Source organism: Myxocyprinus asiaticus, chromosome 50, assembly GCF_019703515.2.
Source record: "Myxocyprinus asiaticus isolate MX2 ecotype Aquarium Trade chromosome 50, UBuf_Myxa_2, whole genome shotgun sequence".
In the NCBI taxonomy this organism is placed as follows: domain Eukaryota; kingdom Metazoa; phylum Chordata; class Actinopteri; order Cypriniformes; family Catostomidae; genus Myxocyprinus; species Myxocyprinus asiaticus.
Window position 1 is genome coordinate 19059185 of NC_059393.1, and position 24553 is coordinate 19083737.

The 24553-nt window shown below is 37.2% G+C and overlaps 1 protein-coding gene across 1 annotated transcript in view; it reads left to right on the forward strand.

Annotated features, from left to right (window-relative positions):
• Positions 1–24553, forward strand: part of LOC127438908 (von Willebrand factor D and EGF domain-containing protein-like) — an 83828-nt gene that overhangs the window by 21461 nt on the left and 37814 nt on the right. Inside the window, exons 11-18 of the mRNA XM_051694812.1 lie at positions 1863–2065; positions 3827–4785; positions 10249–10385; positions 11454–11615; positions 13546–13647; positions 16548–16662; positions 19266–19516; positions 23786–24005. Coding sequence (XP_051550772.1) covers positions 1863–2065; positions 3827–4785; positions 10249–10385; positions 11454–11615; positions 13546–13647; positions 16548–16662; positions 19266–19516; positions 23786–24005 — 2149 coding nt within the window. The remainder of the gene's footprint in view (positions 1–1862; positions 2066–3826; positions 4786–10248; positions 10386–11453; positions 11616–13545; positions 13648–16547; positions 16663–19265; positions 19517–23785; positions 24006–24553) is intronic.

The following is a 24553-nucleotide window of genomic DNA, read 5'->3' on the forward strand; positions in this document are numbered from 1 at the left end:
AATTCACTATTCACAATCAGCCATGATTAATTGAATCCAAGAGTGAAAGTGTCCAATAACAAGAGGGTTACTGAGATTAAGCGAGTAGAATTCAGCTGGTCATGTGATTCTAAAATGGCAGCCCCCATGAGGGTGCCCCTCCCCCACGTAGAATAAAACGCTTTTAAAAGGTTACTGATAGAGCCCTCATCTGATGTGAGTGCTCAGGATTTGATAAATATGTTTCAAAATTACAATAAATTTTTCTTGGAGTAAAACATTTGAATGGGGAAAAAATTACTGAGTGCACCTTTAAGGGTAAGAACAAATTTTACATATGCGCACACACCTGTGATGAATCCGGCAGAAATTTTGCACGAGAACTTTATCTGCACACAAGTAAGGCAATTGTTAGTGAATGAGACACAATGTGTTTCACTTCCAAAACCAAAATGATTGCAACTCATAATGTGAGTTGTTCATGTCAGTGGTGGCTCAGTGGTTAAGGCTCTGGGTTACTGATCAGAAGGTTGGGGGTTCAAGCCCCAGCACTGCCAAGATGCCACTGTTGGGCCCTTGAGTAAGGCCCTTGACCCTATCTGCTCCAGGGGTGCTGTATCATGGCTGACTCTGACCCCAGCTTAGCTGGGATATGTGAAAAAAAAAGAATTTCACTGTATATGTGCAAATGTATAACATGTGATAAATTATTACAATTATAAAATTTATATTAATTCAAATGGTAACTCAGTCAAACTCAGCTGTGCTCACTGAAAACTGTATACAGTTCAAATTCAGAATGGGCAGACTGTCAATTTCTTTGCCCATTTTTCTGAAAAATAAACAGATCTTGGCTGGGTTTCCCGAAGCACTAAGTAGAACTCCATCATAAAATAACGAGCGATGTGAGTTAAGATGATCGTTAAAGCTTAAGTTGCAATGTTATCGGGAAACCCAGCCCTCATCTGTTTGTAAAATAAGCTTTTTACCCCGCAAAGTATTTGAAAGCACTCGGTCTCCAAAGACCATCGTTCTGTCAGTGCAGCAGATGTTGTCATTGTTGCATTGTGATGGTTCCAGTTAGGAAGTGTAGGAATGGCTAAATTTACAGATAATAAAGGCTTCACATCCAGCTGGTTTGGAAACTTGAAGAACTTTAAATTTTGGAGTCTTACGTGCATTTACTGCATGATTGAAGTCATGATAATAGATAGATTATATACAGTATTCCATATGCATCGTTTTGAGTTCAAATCCTATACATGTATGGACAGACAGTGAAATAGTAGTAATATCTGCTAATTAATTAAAAAGTCATTAAAATGGTCAATAAAAATGGTAAACATAATATCGGATATTTCTGAATCGGTACAGACACCAAATTTTATGTATTGCTTCTTAAATAATATTGCTCGTAATTGTTCATTTTGTTTTAAAAAAAAGAACGAATTTCTTTGCATTTTATCTTTAAAAAAAGGCAAAACGCTTTATATTAATTAAATGTTGTATTAATTATTTTGTTAAATATATGACCTTTTAACAAAGGACAGTTATTGTGACAATTGCCAACCACTGTTGATGATAGCATTAAAACAAAACAAAAAGTTGTATGATTTTCTGTGGAGTCTAGATCACCTTTTATGTAAAATGCAAATTTTTTAATGAACAAAATTTTAAAATTGCAAATTAGGTATTATCTAAATGAAGTTTAAATAGCTAAAGATATAAGAAAATCTTTAGCTTTTTTACCTGAAGGGCCATGCTTTAATTTGACATGTGTAAGGTTCAGCATGCCCTGACTTTGAAGATTTTCATTTTATTTTAGTGTTAAACTAAGATACATCTATGGGTGAACTGAGGTTGAGGTTGTTTAACCCCTGCAGATTGTATTTGCCTCGGGGGCGTTTGTGCGAGCAGACGTCAGTGATTGGGGAATGAGTCTGTCCGTCAGGGCTCCGAGTCAGGACTTTAATGGCACCAGAGGCCTGTGTGGGTTATTTGACCGGAACAGCCACAACGACCTAAATCACCTGGCAGGCACAAACCACCACAACAATGACCAAGTGGAATTTATTCAGAGCTGGAGGTGAGAATGATTTATTACATACTGTTATTTCATCCACACAGTCTGTATCTTATGCTTACTTGTAGAAATACAGTGGGCCCAAGTATTTGGAGACTTAAAATAAATACAATTTGTTTTAATATTTTGTTATCTGGTAAAACTTTACAATAAGATTGTATTCTTTATAATTAGCTACCTACATTGGTTAACATGAACTAACAATGTACAATAAATATACAGCACATATTAATCTTGGTTAATGTTACATATAAAATGCATATACTAATACATTTTTAAAATAAAAGTTGTATAGGTTAACATTAGTTAATGTATTATAAACTAATATGAACTAACAATGACCAATTTTATTTTAAGAAATTAACATTAACCGAGATTTAATAGATATTGTTCATTCTTAGTTCATACATTAACAAATGTTAACAAACAGAACCTTATTGTAAAGCGTTACCTGTTATCTAATGCAAACGCCCTTCATGCATACTTAAATCTGGCTTAAAGAAAGTGGTCCCACTTTATATTAGGTGTCTTTAACTACTATGTACTTAAGCATTTGAAATAATGTACTTATTATGTACTTATGTGTTGTTGCATTGTATTTACATTTAAAGTACCTGCATTGAATTACATTTGTAATTACACTGTTAGCCTTACTCCTAATACTAAAAATAACCCTAACCCAACCCTTACTCTAAAACCTAACTCTAACCCTAAACCCAACCCTAACCATACCCCTACTCCTAAACCTACCTGCACCTCAACCTCAGTAGCAGCAAATGTGAATCTTGTAAGAATTTTGCAGAACAACATGTAGTTCCACAGTAAATACATTGTACTGTATGTATTTTAATGTTAGTACATAGTAGTTAAAGTTACCTAATATAAAGTGTGTCCAAGAAAGATAGCAAAAGCACACTTTTCAAGCACAAACTTTCATTACAAATTGTATATTAAGTGTCTTATGCAGTTAAATGTATACATTATTACATATAACTTCAAGGAACTTGCATTATTTTAAGCAGTAAACAATAAACACACAAGCCATGTGAACAAGCTTCTCTCATAGCGCTCACATCAAGATTTTCACCGAAAATGACTAAAATTTTGTGTTGTTTCTCACCAAAATCTATCATATGACTTTAGAAGACTTACAATATGATGCACAAAACGCATGGACACTTTTACCATACTTTTAAATTATTTTTTAAGCTTTAAAGTGAGGCACTATCCATTTGAAAACACAGACTAAGATATTCATCAAAACATCTCTTTTTGTATTCCGCACAAGAAAGTCTTTGGTATAATGTGAGAATGAATAAATTATGATACAATTTTCACTTTTGGGTGCACTATTTAAGTGTCCAAATATTTTTTGGGGACAACTTTATACAATACTTAATTGTTCTGTCGATATTCTGTTGATATTGTCAAAAGGACTAAATAGTTGTAATGGTGGTTAAAGTTATGAAAGTCCTATAAAACAAGTGTACACAGAGCTTTAAACTTCTTAAAGATGCCAAACAAGTTGTAGGTGTATTTAGGAGACTTGGAGAGCAGTTCTGTTTCAGATTACAGTTTGTTTCGCCATTTAACCTTCATTTGCTCATTTTAATGTCAAATGATAATTTAAAAGTAAGGAAAGTCTCTAATCTAATGTGCTAACCTTTTTTGAACTCTAAATCCTTTCCAGACATGGCACTTGAGGGCTTAATTCAAAGGCTGATTTAAGACATTCATATTTTTTGTTTTATTTCTCCATGTCAGGATCGCGCCTGGGGAGAGCCTGTTTGACAGCACGCCACCTGCCGTGGATGAGGAGATAAAGTGGAATTTCTGTGCTTGTCAAAAGGGATATAGCCTGTCCCACCATTCAACACATGCCTCTGATGGCCTATTAAACCCGCCTCCCGTTTTCCGCTGCCAATCTCACAACGAAAACGATTACACGTCCCTGTTCCCCTTCAGAGATGCCACGGCCGACTACGCCACTAAAACTGGCTCAGTTCGCAACATCCAGAAACGGGAGGCATCAACTAAAGTTCCAGAGTTCTCCAAGAGTCTCAATGGTGTTAAACCAAAGTTTCAGATGTCCCAAGATCAGGCAGAGAACTTTTCGCTTACTGTAGAGGAGCTAAAAATTGACTCGTTATTTAATGTTTCCGATCATCGCTTGAATAAATCTAAGGTGCCCTTTCCCACCTCAAGTGGTAGATCCAAGAGACAGACCCTTGAATTCCTGCCTGTTTACACCTTCCAGGCTCTAAGCCAGACTGACCTGGAAAGTCTCGCCTACTTCTTTCCAGATGACCACCGCTCTTCTAGACATAATTCTGCCCACCCGTCCTGGCCGACACCCAGTGGTCTCACTTCTGCCAAAGCACTGGAGGTCTGCCAGTTGGCTCTTGCTAACTCAACCGTGGGCACAGTATGCAAGAGTCTTCTGGGTCGGCGCCTGGAAGAAGCTGTGGATCTTTGCATTCTGGATCTTCAAATAAAGGACGACTTGACTTGGGAGGATGCCCTCGTGCCCTACTTGGAGAACGAATGTGAGCGAAAGTGGCTGGAGAACCGGACTCAACGTTCTCAAGACATTTTGAGAACATTGGAGGATATTGCGAAGGCCCTACAATGTCCAAACTTCTGCAATGGAAATGGGCAGTGTGTAGAGTGGGGATGCCAGTGTTTTCCTGACTATAGCTATCATGACTGCAGCCACACCATCAGTAAGTGTACATTGTAGCATCAATCTGAGGTTTCAAAAATGGTCTTGAGGGATCCTCAATCATTAGAAATGCTCTGGGCTTTGCTTATGGCAAATTAGCCATGGATAAGCTGCCATGTAGAGATGCACAGCTACAGATTTTGTGTGACATACCTACAGGGGCTTTTGGGATTTGAGTTGTGACCACGGTTGTGTATCAAACTGGTCTTTGAGGTTTTTGTTAAATTGCCTGTGGAAAGTCTATATTTGTTTTGTTTCTCAATGGGCATGTCCATTTCAGACAACTATATTGTATTATTTTACATTTAAAAGCCTTTTCTAATCATTCACAAATGTCAAATCATCAAAAAACTATATATGTCCCAGTGAAAAACATTTTTGCTCAGAGGTTGCGACTTGATGGTTATGTTCAAGTGGTGACTTGGTCTCAAATGTTTCTCATAAAATTTCTTAGAGGATAAATACAAAATAATAAAACAATCACAGACATTAAGTCATAAAATAAATGTATAAAATAAATATAGATAGCATAGGCCACATAATATGATCTTGGAAGAATTTGAGGTTTGAGTTTATATTAAAATCTGACTTTTGTTTGAAAACTTTGGTATGTTGGCAAATCTGAGCAGAGTATGTGACATTGTTTAGCTCTCTTCTGAAAATCTAGATGAGATGGTTTTGAGATTAGAGCTCTTTATTTGCTCAGCAGAAATTACACAAAAGTCTCAATTTGATGTCCTTTTGATCTTATTGTTTTCTAGGAGAAATAATTGAGATATTAAAGATCTGTTGTTGGTAGAAATTGTGATATGTTGGATGTCCATGGGTCAGAGCTTTTTCTAAACTTATGGCCATATGTGTGTAATTAAAATCCTGTAGATCGGCAAGAACAAGAGTGTTCACTACAGCTGCCATTACCAGATGGTGGTCAAGATGCCAGAGCATCTCTGTGGCATTAGATAAAATATTTTTCTGTGCCTGCTCTTTTTATCAAATCTATCTTTAGTATCTTGTTGTTTGTTGTATGCTCCTATGAATTATGCCTTGCTTGGAATTTGTTTTTCTTTACTTTGAAATCTTGTCCATACTCTCCTCAAAGAATAATTACTTTCTTTCTCAAGCATATCTGCAAGAAAAAAACAGTGGCTCGGTACTGAAACCAAGTGTGCTGCTTTGCCCACATACAGTAGTCAATTGCCTTATAAGAGGACGTTCACACCGAACACATTTTTACATCCATCATTCAAAAGCGCTATGATTGATTTCAATAGCATATTGAGTTAGCATGTTGCTAAGCTAATAACACAACAGTCTTATAAGCACAAAAATACACTTATAAATATTAGGTAGTTTCAGGTGTCTCAAGAAGTCCAAGTTCATTTTAACCTGATGAAGCATCTAAAAAATCCTGCGTGAGAGACTGAATAAAGAGTGAGATGCACCGCAATGGTCAAAGATGTCTGGATGGATGCAAAAATGTATTTGTGGTATAAAAAGGCCCCTAAGTGTGTTTATGTAAATTTTTGAACTGTGGTAAGGAACATATTTGTTGCATCAGCATCTAAGTTACTAAGCAATAGTGGCAAGGCTCAGAAATGCCATTATCTTTCCCAGCCAACCTTTATATCAGTGAGATATTGTTATGCATGTATGCTAACGCCTGGCCCAGTGCCAAGCAGCCATGCCTGCTCTCTGATTAGCAATGGAATCTTTGCTAAGCCACTATCTCGCTCAAGGGTCTTCGGATGCTCCCGGGGGCTACAGTGGTGACGAAATGGGAGTTTTAACACAAATTAGCTGGCAGATTAGGAGAGAAAGAGAGGGCTGTTTATCACCGAGTGATGCTTTTCAACCTCTCTGAGAGCAAGCTCTGATTTATGGTAACCGCGCAAGGTAGCACAGGAAGGGCGCCTAGATAAATCTGCTTAATTGCCCGACTGATCATTGGTTGATGCCTCTTCTCCATCTGGGAGCTCCATCCATTCTTTTTTTTTTTTGAAGCCCATCACTCCTGGGGGCATTCATTTAGTTCTGTTAGTTCTGCTCCTCTTCAAGTCAAACATAGATTTTTGCAGGGCTTCTCTTGGTCTGTATGTGGTAACACTTGACTGAAAAATTTAACATGATTTGTGAATGGCTATGTTCGGATTAGCATGCTAACATACTATTTTTACTCTTTCAGCAGAATGTAGTATATACACTGTGAACAGAATGCAAATTTTCTTTATACACAGAATACCCAGATGACCAGTCTGATCTCATGAAAATTACAAGATTTTTGCAAGATTTTTTTTTCTTTTTTTCAGAATGTTCTTATGTGGTTCCATGTATCGTGGCAGTTCTAGTGTGAAATGTCCACTGTGTGGCATTAAAAGCGAGTTAAATGTTCTCCCAAACATATGAGGTTTTTAAGGTTAATGCTATATTTATTTTAAAAACAACAAACCTGACCTCCCTACCCTAAACCTTAAACCTAAACCTAACTGATGGTGTCATAAAAAGCAAATGTGAGAAGAAAAATGGCAATTGCTTAAGCAACCACATTATTATGCGGTGCTTCTATAACACTTTTGGCTCATGTGACTAATTGTGTCCCAACTCATGAGTACTAAACTGTAAATCAGCTACTTTCCATGCAGTCTTGTGGCAGGTAAGAGCCAACATGAAAAGTGTCAGGAATGAGGCTCAAAGAAATGGTACTTTATCACTACTACATCTTTTCCTCTTTTTACCTGCCATTTCCCCATAATGGTAGGTAAAGTGAAAATCAAGTCTATAGAGAAGGCAATCAGACTGGATTCAATACCTGTGCATATCTGGGTTTCATTTAACAGCTAAATTATCTGAAGAACCTTACTATTGCTTTTATTCAGTGGTGATATTCAGCTACGAGGCAGGGGTCACATTTTCTATAAAGGACTCATCTCAGATTTGACTTTTCCTAATTTTTAGACTAGCTTCAGCGAGTACTCCAATCGTTCCTCATTTATCATTTCTCTTCAAACATAAAGTAAGAGCATTCGTCCTTGTGGCAGAGATTAAAAAGCCCTGAATATCTCTCACGCTCATTTCCTGGCTGGTCAGGGACAGTGTGTGTATGTGTACGCTGCATCAGTGCTTAAGGCTTGTCTGGTTCATATCTACATTTCAGGAACTCAAGAGCAGGGTGAATCATGGGAAAGACTGAAAATCACTTTTGTGCCCTGCTGAGCTGGAAATGTCAGATCCCTGAGGTGATTAGGAAAGTAAAACTGTGGAGTCAGACTGAGACTCATTTTAAGGCCCTAGTTTTCTTTTTTTTTTTTTTTTTTGTCACTTGTCATTAGGCCGTAAATAAGCAAACAGCAGTCCTTGGTTAAACTTTTTGTCGTGAAAAAGATTGCAGAGTTCATTGCATGAAATATATCAAATCAAAGTAGACAACCACTTTTTGACGGAATATAACGATAGTCGGAAATTAGGCTTGAGAGATTATTTAAATGACACAATCCAATGTTGATTGACAAGAAAACAAATGTCATTTTTTCTATTTAGTTTTAATTAATATTGTAGTTTGGATTTAGATTTTCAGAATAGTTTTCCTTTTCTTCAAACTCCCATTTTTTTAAAAATCATTAATAAAAAAAATTATAATTTCACTGCTATTATTTGTCTTTTATTGTTTTCGGTAATGATAATAATTTTGAAGTCACAGAAGTCACAATAAAAAAGAAAAGAAAAAGATACTATAGAGTGCAACTTGTTTCCGGAAGTAAAAATCCCATCCATTTTCTCCATAGGCAAATTAATAACGATAAAGCTTTAAAGACAGATTTACCATGAGGACAACCATGAGATTGTTTATCGATGGTATGCCTCTGGTGAAACCATCAGTCCATGTTTTTTTTATTTCATTTTAAAAACAATTGTGTAGCAAAATGTCTTGTGAAGAACAACCAATCAGAGAATCGCAACCAACAAAGCGCACCAAAAGAGCTCTGCAGTGACCGCCCACTCCTATGATGCACTATGAATGACACTATCGAGTCGGTCTCCCTACACTCTCAAACTACTTAAATATTTGTATACATCTGAATATTTGCAATAATTTATAAATATATTGTTTCTATACATATAATCAACAACTTTGAAACCATTGTTTGTAATTCAATATGACCATTCGCAATGCTTCATATGATTGAATTTCATTCCCTCATCAAGGGCGTTAAGTATAGCCTTCTGTCTTTTACCTTTCTCATTTTGTCCAATTTTTAAATACCTGTCTGCTTCAAATCAAAGTTTGTAATGTAATGTGATACAGCTCGAAGCTGGTTGGTTTGGTTCATGGCTTAGAACTCTTATAAAGGATTTTATTAAATTCCTACAGTTATGTAGAAAATGGATAGGAAAAATACTTTAATAATATTTCATTTAATTTTTGTGGTATATGCATCAGATGGTCTGTGGACATGCCATCTAGGGTGCAGTTTCTTTAAGTAAATGGTATTTTTGAATATATATTTTTTTCCTGGTGTGAAATCACACAAATGAGACCATCTGGAGAAAGTTCTTGATGAGGCTAAGATTCATTAGGATTTGTCTTTGCTTAATTGTACTTCTCTAAGGACAGTTCTTTTCTTCTTCTTTTTTTTTTCTTTTTTTTCAATATCACTCATTCCCTGTGTTGACTCTTGTAGATTATAACTATAATTTCAGCTTAACTCAACATCTCATCTTAGTACATCTATTTTGGGTTTTGTGTATGAGATATGTAATTTAAAGAGACTTCCACTCCACAGAGATCTCAACTCAAATTATGCTCTGGTAATAAAGTTATGCCTTGGTTATAAAAATACTGATGTGAAACGAGCCAAGATTGGAGCAATAATACATGGCATTAATAATGCACAATGCTGCCACAATACAGTCTTTTCCACAGATTACTGAAACTCTATTAAATGTTGTTGCATTTTATACAACTTAAGAGACACCCAAACAAGCTCCTGTTTACACATTTGCATTATTCAAGAGCTCTAGTCATTGAGAACATGTAATTCCCCAGCTGGAATTATACTGTAATGCTTGCAATATGTGTTTATTCACTGTTTAATGACATAGGTAGGCAAGGAATTGGCCACTTTGAATATGTAGTGATGTATGGTAGCTTAAAGCAAGATTGTTTTGTTTGTTTACAGCAATGTACTTGGAAATTACATTCGTCAGGCCTTTCAAACTGCTTGTGGTGCTTTTGTCCATTTGAATCTCACAAACTTTATGCACTGGCAGTTTTAGCAAAGGACAAGTGGTTTGGACAGTGCACATTATTGAATTTTCTGGGGTTATCGAGACATATGTTGTCTTTTCGATGGCAGATATTTGAATCAACAGTGTAAAGACTGTAAACTGCACGCCTCACCCTTCATATAGGCCACGCCCATTAGAGACCAGACCACATTGTGAAAATTCTCCACTCTTGTTTTCTCAGGTCAGCCAATAGAGGTCACTGATCTGGAGAACGGCGGTTTATGTGACGTACGTGAGTTGGACTGCAACAGCGTGAGGGTTTTTGGGCTGGGCTTCATCGACTCACCTGACCTTGCATGTCTCGTCGTCAGATTAAAGGTGCAGAAATATATTTCATATATAATTATTATTATTATTAAGACTCATTCAAACTGTAATGGTATCCTTTAGATATGAAACCAAAACAAGGGTTTGTCTCTTTCTTTCTAAAGCTATTATGTATTTTTGTTGTTGTTGTTATTGTTGTAATGGCTAAGATCACGTTCAACAGTCTTCTTGAATATTTCATCAAAGATTTATGATTTATGCCTTATGAATCTTGGCATGGTTGTTTTTTAATACCTGCCTGCCATCTGTATTGATGTTTAATTAAAAGAATGAGCAAAGAGACATCAGGGACATCTGATGAGATAAAGAAAGCAATAAAAACAGTAATCGTAACAGTGCATAACACATACAAAGAAAACAACAAGTAATATGATTGGTAAATATTGGCTAAAACAACACATAATGTGCTGTAATAGTCTGATGAGATTAGTCAGATTTGCTCACAGGGATCTTGTTGAAATTTGAGGTGAAACATGTTTATTTTAGTTTTTTGAAGTTTTAGGCTCAAACTGTGTTGATTAACTGAAGACATCAAAATGCTGCTCTATCAGGGCTGGACTTAAAATGCAGACTTAACTCAAATCTATTATTAAAAAAAAAAAAAAACATACATTATCAAATTTCCATGCTTCCCACAAAGTACATTTGAATATATTCCCTTCATGCTGTCGTCTCATTTGAATTTTGCAGTTCAGATATTTCCGAATTGCCCCTTTTTTGCTGTATTTTCCCAGGGGGTATATTGCCTACAGTGTGGGGTCATCCCATTTGAGGAAATTGGTTTGACATTCATTGTTCTGTCTTTCCCTTAAAGAATGAAGTGTGAAGATTGCAATAATTTAGCATTTTATGTCATATGATACAAGTGGAGTACACATGCCCATTCTAAAGATTTTCATACTTTCTGATAAATGTGGGTTAAAATTAAAGCAATACTTTACTTTTTTTCTTTCATAAAACACAACATAATTTATTAGGAAAAATGTCTTGGTAAATGTAATGTAAACAAACTATTATTTTAAGGTAGAAAAATCTATTTTCTTCAATATATATTTTTAGCACATGAATGGAGTTTGGATCCCTGATGAGGAAAAAAGAACCAAAGCGTACTTACTCAGTTCCAGGGCTATAGACTGCTCCATCCCACGGCTTGGCAACATGGTTGTTGACACGATGGACTTCATGGCCAATGAACAGCCCTATGCCAGATGGGAGATTAAGGTACCTGTCCGTCAAACTCAGGGACAGGATATGTTCATGATTAATTTTCCACTTCCATTTTTACAGTTCCTGAATGAATCAAATTTATGTCACTGCCATTGTCATGCCGAATCCATGAAATATAAATTACTCTTTCCCTGCCATCCTATGTTTTGGAAATTTACTTGCAGGCTATCAGTTGGTGATATTTGAAGCCATTAGGTTAGTCGGTTAGTGTTCTGCTAAGCTATCAGGCTAAACTGTTAGTGATATGGTTAGTGATATGCTAAGCTATCAAGCTAACTGGTTAACAGTATGCCAAAGTACTATATCAGGCTTATCGGTTAGCATAATCGCTAGCTATCAGGCTAATTGGTTTGTGATATGCATAGCTGTCAGGCTAATCGGTTAGGGATAGGATCTGCATCAGGCTAAATGGTTAGCGATATGCTTAGCTATCAGGCTAACTGGTAAATGACATGCTTTTCTATTAGGCTAATCATTTAGCGAGATGCTTAGCTATCAGTTACTGATGGTTTGCCATCTGTCTTTTATTAGCCAGGATATCCCGTATTTTTGCGAGATGTCCCACTAGAGGCGAAAAGTCCCATGTTTAAGACATTGTGTCCCGTATTCAAACAGCAAAATGCTCAATGCGGACTACCCCTGGGTCTGATGGCAAAACATCCTGAGCGTGTTCGTTTGGCAAAAAGTTGGCAACCTTATGCATAACTGTTAAGCTCATCAGTTAGCAATATATTAGCTATCAGGTTAATCAGTTAGCCATATACTTCGCTACAATGCTAAACTGTTAGCGATATGTTTAGCTATTAGGTTAATCGGTTCAACGAATACAGTATCCAAAATAAGTTCTGTCAGCAAATGGAATTGCTAAAGAGGGTAGGATTCTGAAGGGGGCCAGGATTTGGCACGACACCATCTAATAAAATTAAATTCTTGTCCATCTTTTCCAAACTTGCTTCGTTTGTTTTTAAGATTTGGTCCATATAGTTTGATTGAAAGATAAATCAGCAAAGAAACGATGCACGATTATGTTACCTGAGCTCTCTAAAGCACCTTGTCTCAGTTTTAAATGTAGAACTACTCTGAAATGTAATTACGCAGCCCATGCTGGAAGTCTCCTTCACAGTTGTGGTTTTTAACGTCAATGGCTACGCAAAAAAAGCAGACTGAATTTATGCCACCCGCACATGCTGTTTGAGGCAAAGCTAAATGATGCATGCCAGGGTGCTTTAAAATATTATATCATGGCAAAATCATCGAGCCATGAGATGGAGGAGAGATATCCTGCACTGAATGACAGCCATAAAGGCAAAACCATCATTTTAATCATTTTTATGTTATGACGGTGCAGTCCATGCAGATACTGGAAAGTCATTTTGGCCATATATTTAACTATATGGCTAACAAAAACATTAAAAAGTTTGTAAAATCCCTTCAGATTTTTACATGGATGAATTTAATTTATAAAGGTCTTGTGATCTTGACCTCATTGTGGTACAATATATATGGTATATCACATGTCAATTGGCCCCAGAGTGCACCTTGATCTATATGAGTGTGTTTACCTAATATAAAATGTATGCTAAGGATAGCCCATGAAGAGGAGAATCATTAACATAAATTTAAATGTTGAGAGAGCCATGGGGTTCCGCTGAAGGTCAGAGCAAAGACATATCCATGAGGTAATACATCTCAAAATCCACCTTAACTCCCCTGTCCGCATTAATCTGAAGGGCTTCTGGGATTAACCATCACTGAGAGGTTGGAAATTAACCTCAGTTTTGGATTTACGCAAACGATCACAGCTAAAGAAGCTCTGAAGTATACAGTCCTGTAGAAGCATTATACTCACTCACTCTCTCTCTCTGTCTCTCTCTCTCTCTCTCTCTCTCTCTCTCTCTCTCTCTCTCTCTCTCTCTCTTTGCAGGTAACTAATGATGGTCGTCAGTACAGCAAAGGGAAGATCTTGACCCTTTATGATGGTATTTGCCAGCTGTGTGAGACTCCCTCTGGACTCTGCAAGCTGAAGGTAATAATATTCAAACACTTTTATTTAATACAGTCACTATGTTGAGGCTAAATAGTGCCCTCAAAACTTTGAGTTGTGGTGTTCAGGTACTGTCATTTCTCGAACCCGTTGCACAATCATTTGCTGTCCTATCTACACAAGCCTGCCATTAAAAAGCAGAAAATATCCTATTTTAATAAGGCAACAACAGCTACCAAAACACACATACATGCGTAATTTTTCCCAAACTTTGCTACGTTAAATTGCTGGATTTCCACCCACATATTTTTATGTGAATTTTGGGATATTGCATAAAAAATGCTGGATTTACCCAGATGCGAATAAAGTTTTCAATATGCGCATGACATGCTTAAACTATGATGGAAACACATTTATTGAATATTCCTATAGAATTTGTATAGGAATATAGATGCGCATAAACAAAAGTCATGTGACTTTGCATCAACAAGCCATGCAAATACATAATTCGCTCAAGAAAATATCATCAATATCATCGCATAGCATCTCAAATGCTCTGTTTATTCTGAAATGCGGGACACAAAGCCACTGATCAAAATGATTGTCTACTATCAGCTTCCAGAACTGCCTGACACACTTTTACTCCCAGACGTAATGCATTAGCCGCTGAATGCTAGCAAACATGAAATTTGTTAGAGGTTTTTGTCTGCACACTCTGAACTGCAACTCATTTATTACATTTAATGTAATAAAACTGTGGTAGTGGATTCAATTTCCAATTTCATTTTAAGTTTGTGCCAGTTTCCCTATAAGTAAAGTTTTTGTTCTCTTGTATACATGAGATGAAAACGCTGCTTTATTCGCCAATTGTTTTTGTGATATATTAATCGCCTAAATTAAATTTGCAACTTTGATGGAAACATAGCTAATGAAACACCGAATATCAGGGGTATTAACAGCATCTAAATTATAAACCCTTTTATATATGAAGACTTTAGAGGCGTACACCTTTATGAATCATTTACCTTATATAGAACATTTAATTCATATACTGATTTTATTGCATTTATAATAAATTATATTAATTAAATATATTTAACAGAATCATATTTATTTAACTCAGTACCCACCCAGCTATGGCCATATCCACACAGAAAATGTAGTTTGAAATGAAACGGATTAGTGTGGGTATGGCTTAGGTCGCATTGTAAAATTCTTGAATGGAGGTTATTTAGTAGTACTTCATTACAAAATATCCATGGTTGTTCGTCACATATTCCCCTGTGGCCTCCATTCATTCTTTCATCCATCTGTCCAGCATCCTGAATTTTACATTCGCTGTGTGCAAACCAACTACTACAGTAAAGGCCTTGATTTTCCAACAGAAAATAAGTCGCAGAGGATGCGCAAGTTTATTGACTCTAGGTGAAAAGTCAAAGTTGTTTAGTCTCTTAACTGCTCTACGAACGGCAGGACAACAGTGAAATGTGACTGATATGTGCAGTTAATTTGGGCCACAGGGGTGTGCATTGGAAAAACAGACATCTGTGAATATTATTCACGACATTGAGAATAAAGACCGACGTTGTAACTGATTCCCTAAGCACCTTGTTTTCTGAATGCATCCTGATGTCCTCTCCTGATCTTTCTCTCATTCTCAATCCCTCTCTCTTTAATTTTTGCTCTCTTTCTGTGATTTTTTTAGCTGCCACATAGCTTGCAATCTCACTGTGAGAGATGATTTATCTAGGTGGATCCATTTGGTCTCTGTTTATCTTCTATGCCATGCCACGGATGTCCTCCAGGCTTTGTGACTTACATGTCCCTGTGGGTATTAGAAACTTGAAATATAGAGATTCTATCAGTGTCTAGCTTTATGATTTGGTGATTTATAGCAAAGACGGCTCAGGTTTATCTCAAAGGTTTGACAGGGGAAGTTGCTTGAGCTGCAGTGTAACTGTTAGCTGTAGCAAAACAGATCCACACTGGTGGATACCACTGGAGCAGTGAACAGTAGAATGCAATAATGGAGTAATCAGTGAATCCACCGATTTTGTTTTTCTTTTCTTTTTTCCTACTTTTTTCCTTCTTTCTTGTGCCTCAATTTGTAGAGCATAGCATTAAAAACACTAAGGTCATGGGCTCAATTCCCAGAGAACATACAAACTATGGTGTGTAACTCTTTCTTATCATTTCTTTCTTTCTTTCTTTCTTTCTTTTTGAAAGAAAGGTCATGGGCTCAATTCCCAGAGAACATACAAACTATGGTGTGTAACTCCTTCTTATCATTTCTTTCTTTCTTTCTTTCTTTCGAAAGAAATGTCATGGGCTCGATTCCCAGAGAACATACAAACTATTGTGTGCAACACTTTCTTATCATTTCTTTCTTTCTTTCTTTCAATGGAAAGGTCATGGGTTCGATTCCTAGGAGACAAAACTGAAAGACTGTCTTTGTCTTTCTTTCTTTTTTATTTTATTTTCTTAAAGCTCAACTCATAGAGCATGACATTAACAATGGCAAGATCAAAGGTTCGAATCCCAGAGAGTTTTTTGTTTATTTGTTTCTTATTTTTTCTTTCTTTCAAATGAAAGGTCAGGTTTGAATCCCAGGAAACAAATGAACTGATAAAATGTCTCCATCTTTTTCTTTCTTGCTTCTCTTTCTTTCTTTTCTTTCTTACAACTCAACTTGTAGAGTATGACACTAACAACGCCAAGGTCAAAGGTTCAAATCCCAGAGAATGCAAACATTTATAAAATGTCTTTCTTTCTTTTAGCTCAAAATGTAGAGCCAGCACTGCCAAGGTCATTGGTTCGAATCCCCCAAAAAGTTGTTTTTGATTAAAAAAAAAATCTGTCAAATGGATAAATGTAAACTTTCTTTCTCTCTTTCTTTTTCACCCTATCTTTCTCCTATCACTTCTCTCTCTCTTGTCTTTTAGGAAGGGACGTGTAATATAGATGGGATGTGTTTTGCCGAGGGAAGCTCGAGCCCTTCCAGTCCATGTCTCTTGTGTAACTCCACGGCCTCCAAATACACCTGGTCCATTAATCAAGGTAAACGCAGTCGATGCATATGCAAACTGAGCTTTTGTTTGTATTAGCACAAATTATTGAACACACTATCTGTACTTGTTGTGTTGGCTTTAATTTTAAAATAGGAGTGCAAGCAAATTAATTCACCCTTATCTACACACACACAAAGCCAAGTAACATAAAGAACTGTTTAGAAAGACAGAATGACTGAATATCACCTTTAAAGCTCACAACAGATGGACGTGTGTTTCACTGGAAATTGTGTGTTGTCCTTGTCATGGTCATTCATTGTCATTTCTAAGTGAAAGTGGAACTAAACAGACAAACACTGTTTGAGTATGTTTGAAATAAAAAGTTTTCAACTTAAAAAGTTAGAGCAGACTTTATTATAGCACTTAATAGAGTCGTTATATGGAGTCAGCATGAATATGCTCACTGTGAATTTAATTAGCTGACGTTACATTTTCAGATTTTACAATGTTGCAAAAAACCTCTCTTGGTAATAAACTTGGAATTCAGTTTTATTATCACACCAAGAGGCATTAGTAACATGTGTGTAATATTTGATTAGTGTCTTTTAGTAGTGATTTTGTCTCGGGAGACATGACATTTGAGACAGACATGAGGACATTTCTAGATCAGTGATAAAGTATTAAACTTTATTTTAGTGCAGTTTTAGTTTAGTCTCAAGGAATAGTTCACCCAAAAATGAAAGTGAAGTTATAATTTACCCTCATGTCATTCCGAACCTGTATGACTTTTTTCTTTGGAACACGTAAGGAAATGTTTTAATGGATATCGCAGTCTGTCTTTTCAATTCAATGGCAATTAATATTGACTCACTTTGAAACTTAAAAAATACCCAAAAGTATCACAAAATTTGTCCATGTGATTCATGCATCATATTGCAAGTCTTATGAAGGCACAAGTTTTGACACTATTTTACAATGACTTTGTATATGTCTCATCCAGTGAAATTTAAGTGACATTTTGTGAATACACCTTTTAGCATATTTATTTGAATTATGGCACTATTCGGCCCATTTATAAACCATTTAAAACCATTTAACCATTAATTAAACAGTCATTTTTAATAGGTTTTACTATTTTTGGGGAAATTGTAGAAATTTAGCCCTTACAAATACAGCAAAATACACATGCCGAAAAACGACTACACAGTCAGTTCTTCGGGAAACCAATTTGAGGTGGCAGGCTGTATTTTAGCACAAACTCCCATACCTTCACCATGCATTTATCCACACACTGCTGTGTACAGAGAGAGATCTAAGAGCAAACATCATTCTGTTTGCCTGGGCTGCAAATGAGGGGCCCGAATGATGCTATCTGAAGACTCTGTGGACCCGCCAGTTTCGGCTTTGAGGAAGATTACAACAATTCCGCTCACACCTACTTATCTTCCTTCCTTCCCAGTTGATTCCCTTGTTTTTCTTCAGTGTTCTGAGGCAAAATTAAGAGTATGTCTATTCATTCATGCAGATAAATTAAATTTAGATGGCTGAGTTGATTACCAGAGTAAAATTGAGAAATGTAAATGTTAAATTATGCAAATGAGCATTTGGATGCCGCCAACTAAAGCATAACTGAGTAAAATCTGCAAAAACAGACGTCATGCAATTTTGAAACATTTAGTCACAGTGTGTATGTGTTTTGTTGTTGTTTTTTGCATATGTGTGTGCATCTAGGAGAATAGATGCTGAATGGTTCAAAAGTGTGTGACCACATTGAAAATCCTGAATTCAAAAACTCCTTTTGTTTTCTAAAGTTTATTTATCAGTTTCACATCTCAGTTAAAGTGCAATGCTGATAATATAGATTTATACATAAAAAAAAAACAAGCTTTAATTTATGAGAAAAATGCTAAATAGAATCATTTTCACATGTGGATTTTGGACCTCACTGTATGTTTAGTTTACGCTTGTCATTTTATTCTGGATTGAGTTTGTGTACATCTGTTGTCAAAGACTTTTTGTGTGTGTTTTGTTTTAAATTGGGTGCATTTGTTTTGCAGGATGGTGAAAGAATAGATTTATGGCCTAATTTCATTGTTAGTCAACATTTCTCAGCTTGACACTCAAGCCTATATACATCATGCTGGCCATGAATGAGATTTTGAATACGAGTGACATATTTTGCAAAAACCCATTCATATTCCCATATGAGAGTTGCTTTAGTTTTTGTTTTTGTTGCGGATAATTGCATGCCATTTAAAATGGATCTGAGCTCCATGTTGTTGTTTTATTTGTCAAGCTTCACAAGAAACCACCGTCAGATACTAATACGTGCGATGCAATAAATTAGATTTTATTTTGCAAATGTCGTCATTCCTGATAATGCGAAAACATCCATATTCTTTTAACTCTTGTTCATTCCAAGTGAGACTTTTCTCATTTTGCTTTCTGAAACCGCATGTCCAAAACAAAATCAGGGTCAGGGTAAGATTTAGTTTGAACAGTTTACCCAAACATACAAATTCTCTCCTTATAGTTCTTCCAAACCTGAATGACTTTCTCTCGTTGAACTCTAAAAGGAGATATTTTGAAGATCAGCTCTCAGAATCTGGAATTCATTTATGGTATTCTGCAATTCCCCTCTCGTTTCCACAGCTAATCGGCCACCGACCTTCCATGCACCACAGGGTGGCCTGCGGACCTTTGCAGGAGAGAACTTTGTGTACCAATTCACAGCTACAGACCCCGAGGGCTCAGCCCTGCTCTTTCAGCTGGAGACGGGGCCTCCCGGGGCCTCCATTTCCCCGGCCGGGCTCCTCATCTGGAAAGTGTATGCGGAGGAGACGCACAGCTTCCAATTCACTGTGTCTGATGAGTGTGACGCTCAGAGAAGATTTACTGTGGAGGTGAGAGATGGGAAATTGATGTCTGACTGATTGTTATGTTTAGGACCAAAAAATGAATTTCTATGACAAATGAAGCAAACTTTCATGCCCTCTGTTACTTCATATTTCATGCCCTCATCCAAAGAAAGCAAATTTATTTGAGGAAAAATAATGGATCGAATCATATATTTTTCAAACAAATTGTGTTTGAACATGTGCTATGGTAAGACCATGTTTTTTGTACATTTACTGTGGTAAGACCAAGCTATTTGAATATTTGCCATGGTAAGACCATGTTTTCTGAACATGTGCCATGGTAATACCTTGGTTTTTTTTACATTTACTATGGTTGGACCATATTATTTGGACATATACCATGGTAATACCATGTTTATTTGTTTTATTTTTTTTTACTATGCTAAGACCATATTATTTGGGTGTTTGCAATGGTAAGACCATGTTTTCTGGACATGTACTGTGTTAATACCATGTTTTTGAACATGTGCCACTGGACGTGTTATTTGGTAATACCTTTTTTTTTTTTTTTTGGACATTTACCATGGTACAACCATGTGTTTGAAAATGTACTATGGTAATACCATGTTTTTTTGGACATGCACCATAGTAATACCATGTTTTTGGACATTTATCATGAAAAGACCATGTTATTTGGATATTTATCATGGTACGACCATGTTTTTTGGATATGTGCCATGGTAATACCAACTTTTTTGGATATGTGCCATGGTAATACCAAGTTTTAGACATGTGCCATGGTGATTCCGTGTTTTGGGGCATGTATATGGTAACACCATGTTGCTTGGGCATTTTGGCTTTGGGCTTAGAAGAAATATAAAGTTGGTATCATCAGCATAACAGTGGAAACTTATTCCACGATCCCTGATAATATCTCCCAGAGGAAGCATGTAAATTCAGCAAAAAAAGAAACGTCCTCTCACTTTCAACTGCTTTTATTTTCAGCAAACTTAACATGTGTAAATATTTGTATGAACATAAAAAGATTAACAACTAAGACATAAACTGAAAAAGTTCACAGACATGTGACTATCAGAAATTGGGGGGGGGGGGGGGTGTTCAAAATCAAAAGTAACAGTCAGTATCTGGAGTGGCCACCAGCTGCATTAAGAACTGCAGTGCATCTCCTCCTCATGGACTGCACCAGATTTGCCAGTTCTTGCTGTGAGATGTTACCCCACTCTTCCACCAAGGCACTTGCAAGTTCCCAAACATTTCTGGGGGGAATGGCCCTAGCCCTCACCCTCCAATTCAACAGGTCCCAGATGTGCTCAATGGGATTGAGATCCAGTCTCATCGTTGGCCATGGCAGAACACTGACATTCCTGTCTTGCAGGAAATCATGCACAGAATGAGCAGTATGGCTGGTGGCATTGTCATGATGGAGGGTCATGTCAGGATGAGCCTGCAGGAAGGGTACTACATGAGGAAGGAGGATGTCTTCCCTGTAAAGCACAGCATTGTGATTGCCTGCAATGACAACAAGCTCAGTCCGATGATGCTGTGACACACTGCCCATTCCATGACAGACCCTCCACCTCCAAATCGATCCCGATCCCGGTGGGTTTGTGCCCATAGGCAACGTTGTTGCCGGTGATGTCTGGTAAAGACCTGCCTTACAACAGGCCTACAAGCCCACAATCCAGCCTCTCTCAGCCTATTGCGGACAGTCTGAGCACTGATGGAGGGATTGTGCATTCCTGGTGTAACTTGGGCAGTTGCTGTTGCCATCCTGTCCCTGTCCTGCAGGTGTGATATTCGGATGTACCGATCCTGTGCAGGTGTTGTTACACATGGTCTGCCACTGTGAGGACGATCAGCTGTCCTCCTGTCTCCCTGTAGCACTGTCTTAGGTGTCTCACAGTACAGACATTGCAATTTATTGCCCTGGCCACATCTGCAGTCCTCATGCCTCCATACAGCATGCATAAGGCACATTCACACAAATGACCAGGGACCCTGGGCATCTTTCTTTTGGTGTTTTTCAGAGTCAGTAGAAAGGTTTCTTTAGTGTCCTAATTTTTTATAACTGTGACCTTAATTGCCTACCGTCTGTAAGCTGTTAGTGTCTTAACGACCTTTCCACGGGTGCATGTTCATTAATTGTTTATGGTTCATTGAACAAGCATGGGAAACATTGTTTAAACAATTTACAATAAAGATCTGTAAAGTTATTTGGATTTTTACAAAATTATCTTTAAAATAAAGTGTCCTGAAAAAGGGACGTTTCTTTTTTTTGCTGAGTTTATAAGGAGAAAAGCAGAGGCCCTAAAACTGATCCCTGTGGCACTCCATTATTTTGTTTGATTTGACAATTCCTCGTTTACACATACAAAGTGGTAGCAGTCTGATAAATAGGACCTAAACCATGCTAATGCAAGTCCACTAATGCCAACATAATTCTTGATTAAAATTAATCAAGTATAAACAATATATTAATCCGGTTTAAGCCAGGTTTCACTCAAACAGAGTGCATCTGTAATAATTTCATTTACAATTAGTGTTTTGGTAGAAATAGATCTAATGTTTAGTAGCCCTACCTTTTATATGATGTTTATCTTCAATTTGTTTGTTTTTTTCAAGTTTGATCTTAATAAAAAATTTTCGAAATGATTTAGTGAAGAGTTTGTGTTTGGTAGTTCAGGGAACAGACACAGTCACTATATTATAGCTGGGTGATACAGTCTCTATGTGTTGTAGTTTATGTGACCTGTGTGACGTCTCAAGGCAGCTAGCAGACATTCAGATTAACCAGTTTGTCTGCTTCCTGACCTGGGCCCCAATTAGTCAAATACTATCACTATTAAGACTATGAGCCAAATTACTAGAGAGGAGAGCAGCACCTTCCCTGGACGGATGGAGTCCGTCTCTCTTTAGCAGGTCAGGTCTACACCAAAAACTCTTCCAATGGTCTATAAATCCTATGCTATTCTCTGGACACCACTCAGACATCCAGCCATTCAGTGACACTAATCTACTACAAACCTCATCACCACAATGAGCAGGAAGGGGGCCAGAGCATATTAAAGTGTCTGACATCGTTTTTGCAAGTTCACACACCTCTTTAACATTATATTTAGTGATCTCTGACTGGCAAAGCCAGACATCGTTAGTGCCAACATGAATAACAATTTTAGAAAATCTACATTTAACATTAGCCAGCACTTGTAAATTTTATCTGATGTCAGACGCTCGATCCCCAGAAATGCATTTAACAATGCTGTTTGGAGTCTCTGTTTCCATGTTCCTTACAATAGAATCACCAATTATTAAAGCTCTTTCAACACTATTCTCAGTGAAACTCTAACAGGAATGGGAGAGTGGTGTCGCTTTGCGAGTATGCCAAGACATCACCCAGTCATCCTGCTGCGGGGGCTCTAGTGCCGGATCCAAAGTATGTGTGTTGCTTGCTGTACTACCCGCATCCAAAACAGTATCTACCGGCTTCTCTTTCTCACTGACCTCCACAAGTGTTCAGATGCGTATCTCTAACTCAGTAACCTTCTCCATCAGCCTGACTAATTCCTTACATTTATCACATGTGAATCCCTCACTGCTGACAGAAGAAGCTATAATAAACATGTGGCATGCAATACATTAAGAATTAACATGAGTGATGCCATTACTTACCGCAGTTGTTTGTTGTTGTTATGGTTGTTCTTGAGCGGCGAGGGTTTGAGATCGATGTGGTTCTATGTGGTTCCTGATCAGCAGATGTTTGAGATTGTTGCAAAAATCAGCACAAAACACAGTGGAGAAAACAAATGCAAGCAGTCGAGACGTGAGATGTAGACAAGCAGTAAAATAAAAAAAAAGTGAGAAAATGGGTGCGCGGTAAAATACATGCAGATGAAACAGTAGAAAAGCAGAAAAACCCGAAGCACGCTGTAAAATGGCAAAGGATAAAATGATGAACGTATAAGAATAAGCAATGCTAAGCAGGCTAGCAATCTATAAACACTCATGCAATGTGCCAGCAGCAATCAGAACAGGAAGTCTACCGGAACATTAGCAACACTGCTGCAAAAATGCATGCATTTTGATTTAAGTTTTGGGAACAATGTAATTTGGCTGTTATAATGAAGAGTAAAGGAATGGAGATAAAAATATATCTGTTAAAAAAAATTATGTTTGTATTTTTAAAAGGTAGGTGTGGCCTCATAATGAGTTTATATTGAGATGCAAAGTTGACTTTTATGCAAATTGTTTTTGTTTACCACTACTTTATGGTTCTCTGTGTATCCATGGTTACAGGTAGATGTACAGCCATGTGGGTGCTTGAATGGAGGGACGTGTGTGACCAACATCAAGTATCCGGCGGGCAGCGGCGAGTACCTATGTGTGTGCCCGACTGGTTTCCATGGCGACCTGTGCCAAGAAGAGCTGAACAAATGCAGTTCCAGTCCATGTCGAGCAGGAGTTTGTGTCGATCTAGTTGACGGGTTTGAATGCCAGTGCCCTGCTGGACTGATGGGTATTTAAGCTGTTCACATCATAGGAGTTACTATGATTATGAGTTTCCTACTTGTTAAAATCAGGGGTTGCGTTAACCAAATATTTTTCATCATTTACTGTGTTTTGAACATGATGGCACGCTCACAGAACACCCACAGTCCATTCATTGACCACCCGATGCATATCGCACACAAAAATGGCAAGCGTTGGCGGAAATTGCAAGTTACAATCTGATTAGCAGAATTTTCACAACTTCCGGTAGAATTACTGTAATTACGAGTTTCTGACTTTTAAAACCAGAAGTTGCATTTGGCTTAATTTTCACAACTTTTGGTAGAATTACTGTAATTACACAAAAATGCCAAGCTTTGACTGAAATTGCAAGTTACAGTCTGACTGGCTGAATATTTGCATCTTCCATTAGAATTACTGCAATTGATTTTCAAAAACCAGTGATTGCATTTGGCTGATTTTCTGTAACTTCCGGCAAAATTTCTTAAATTCCTTATTTTTTAAAGTGTTTACTAAGGTACCAGTTAGTGGCATAAAATGTTTGAAAGATAAACA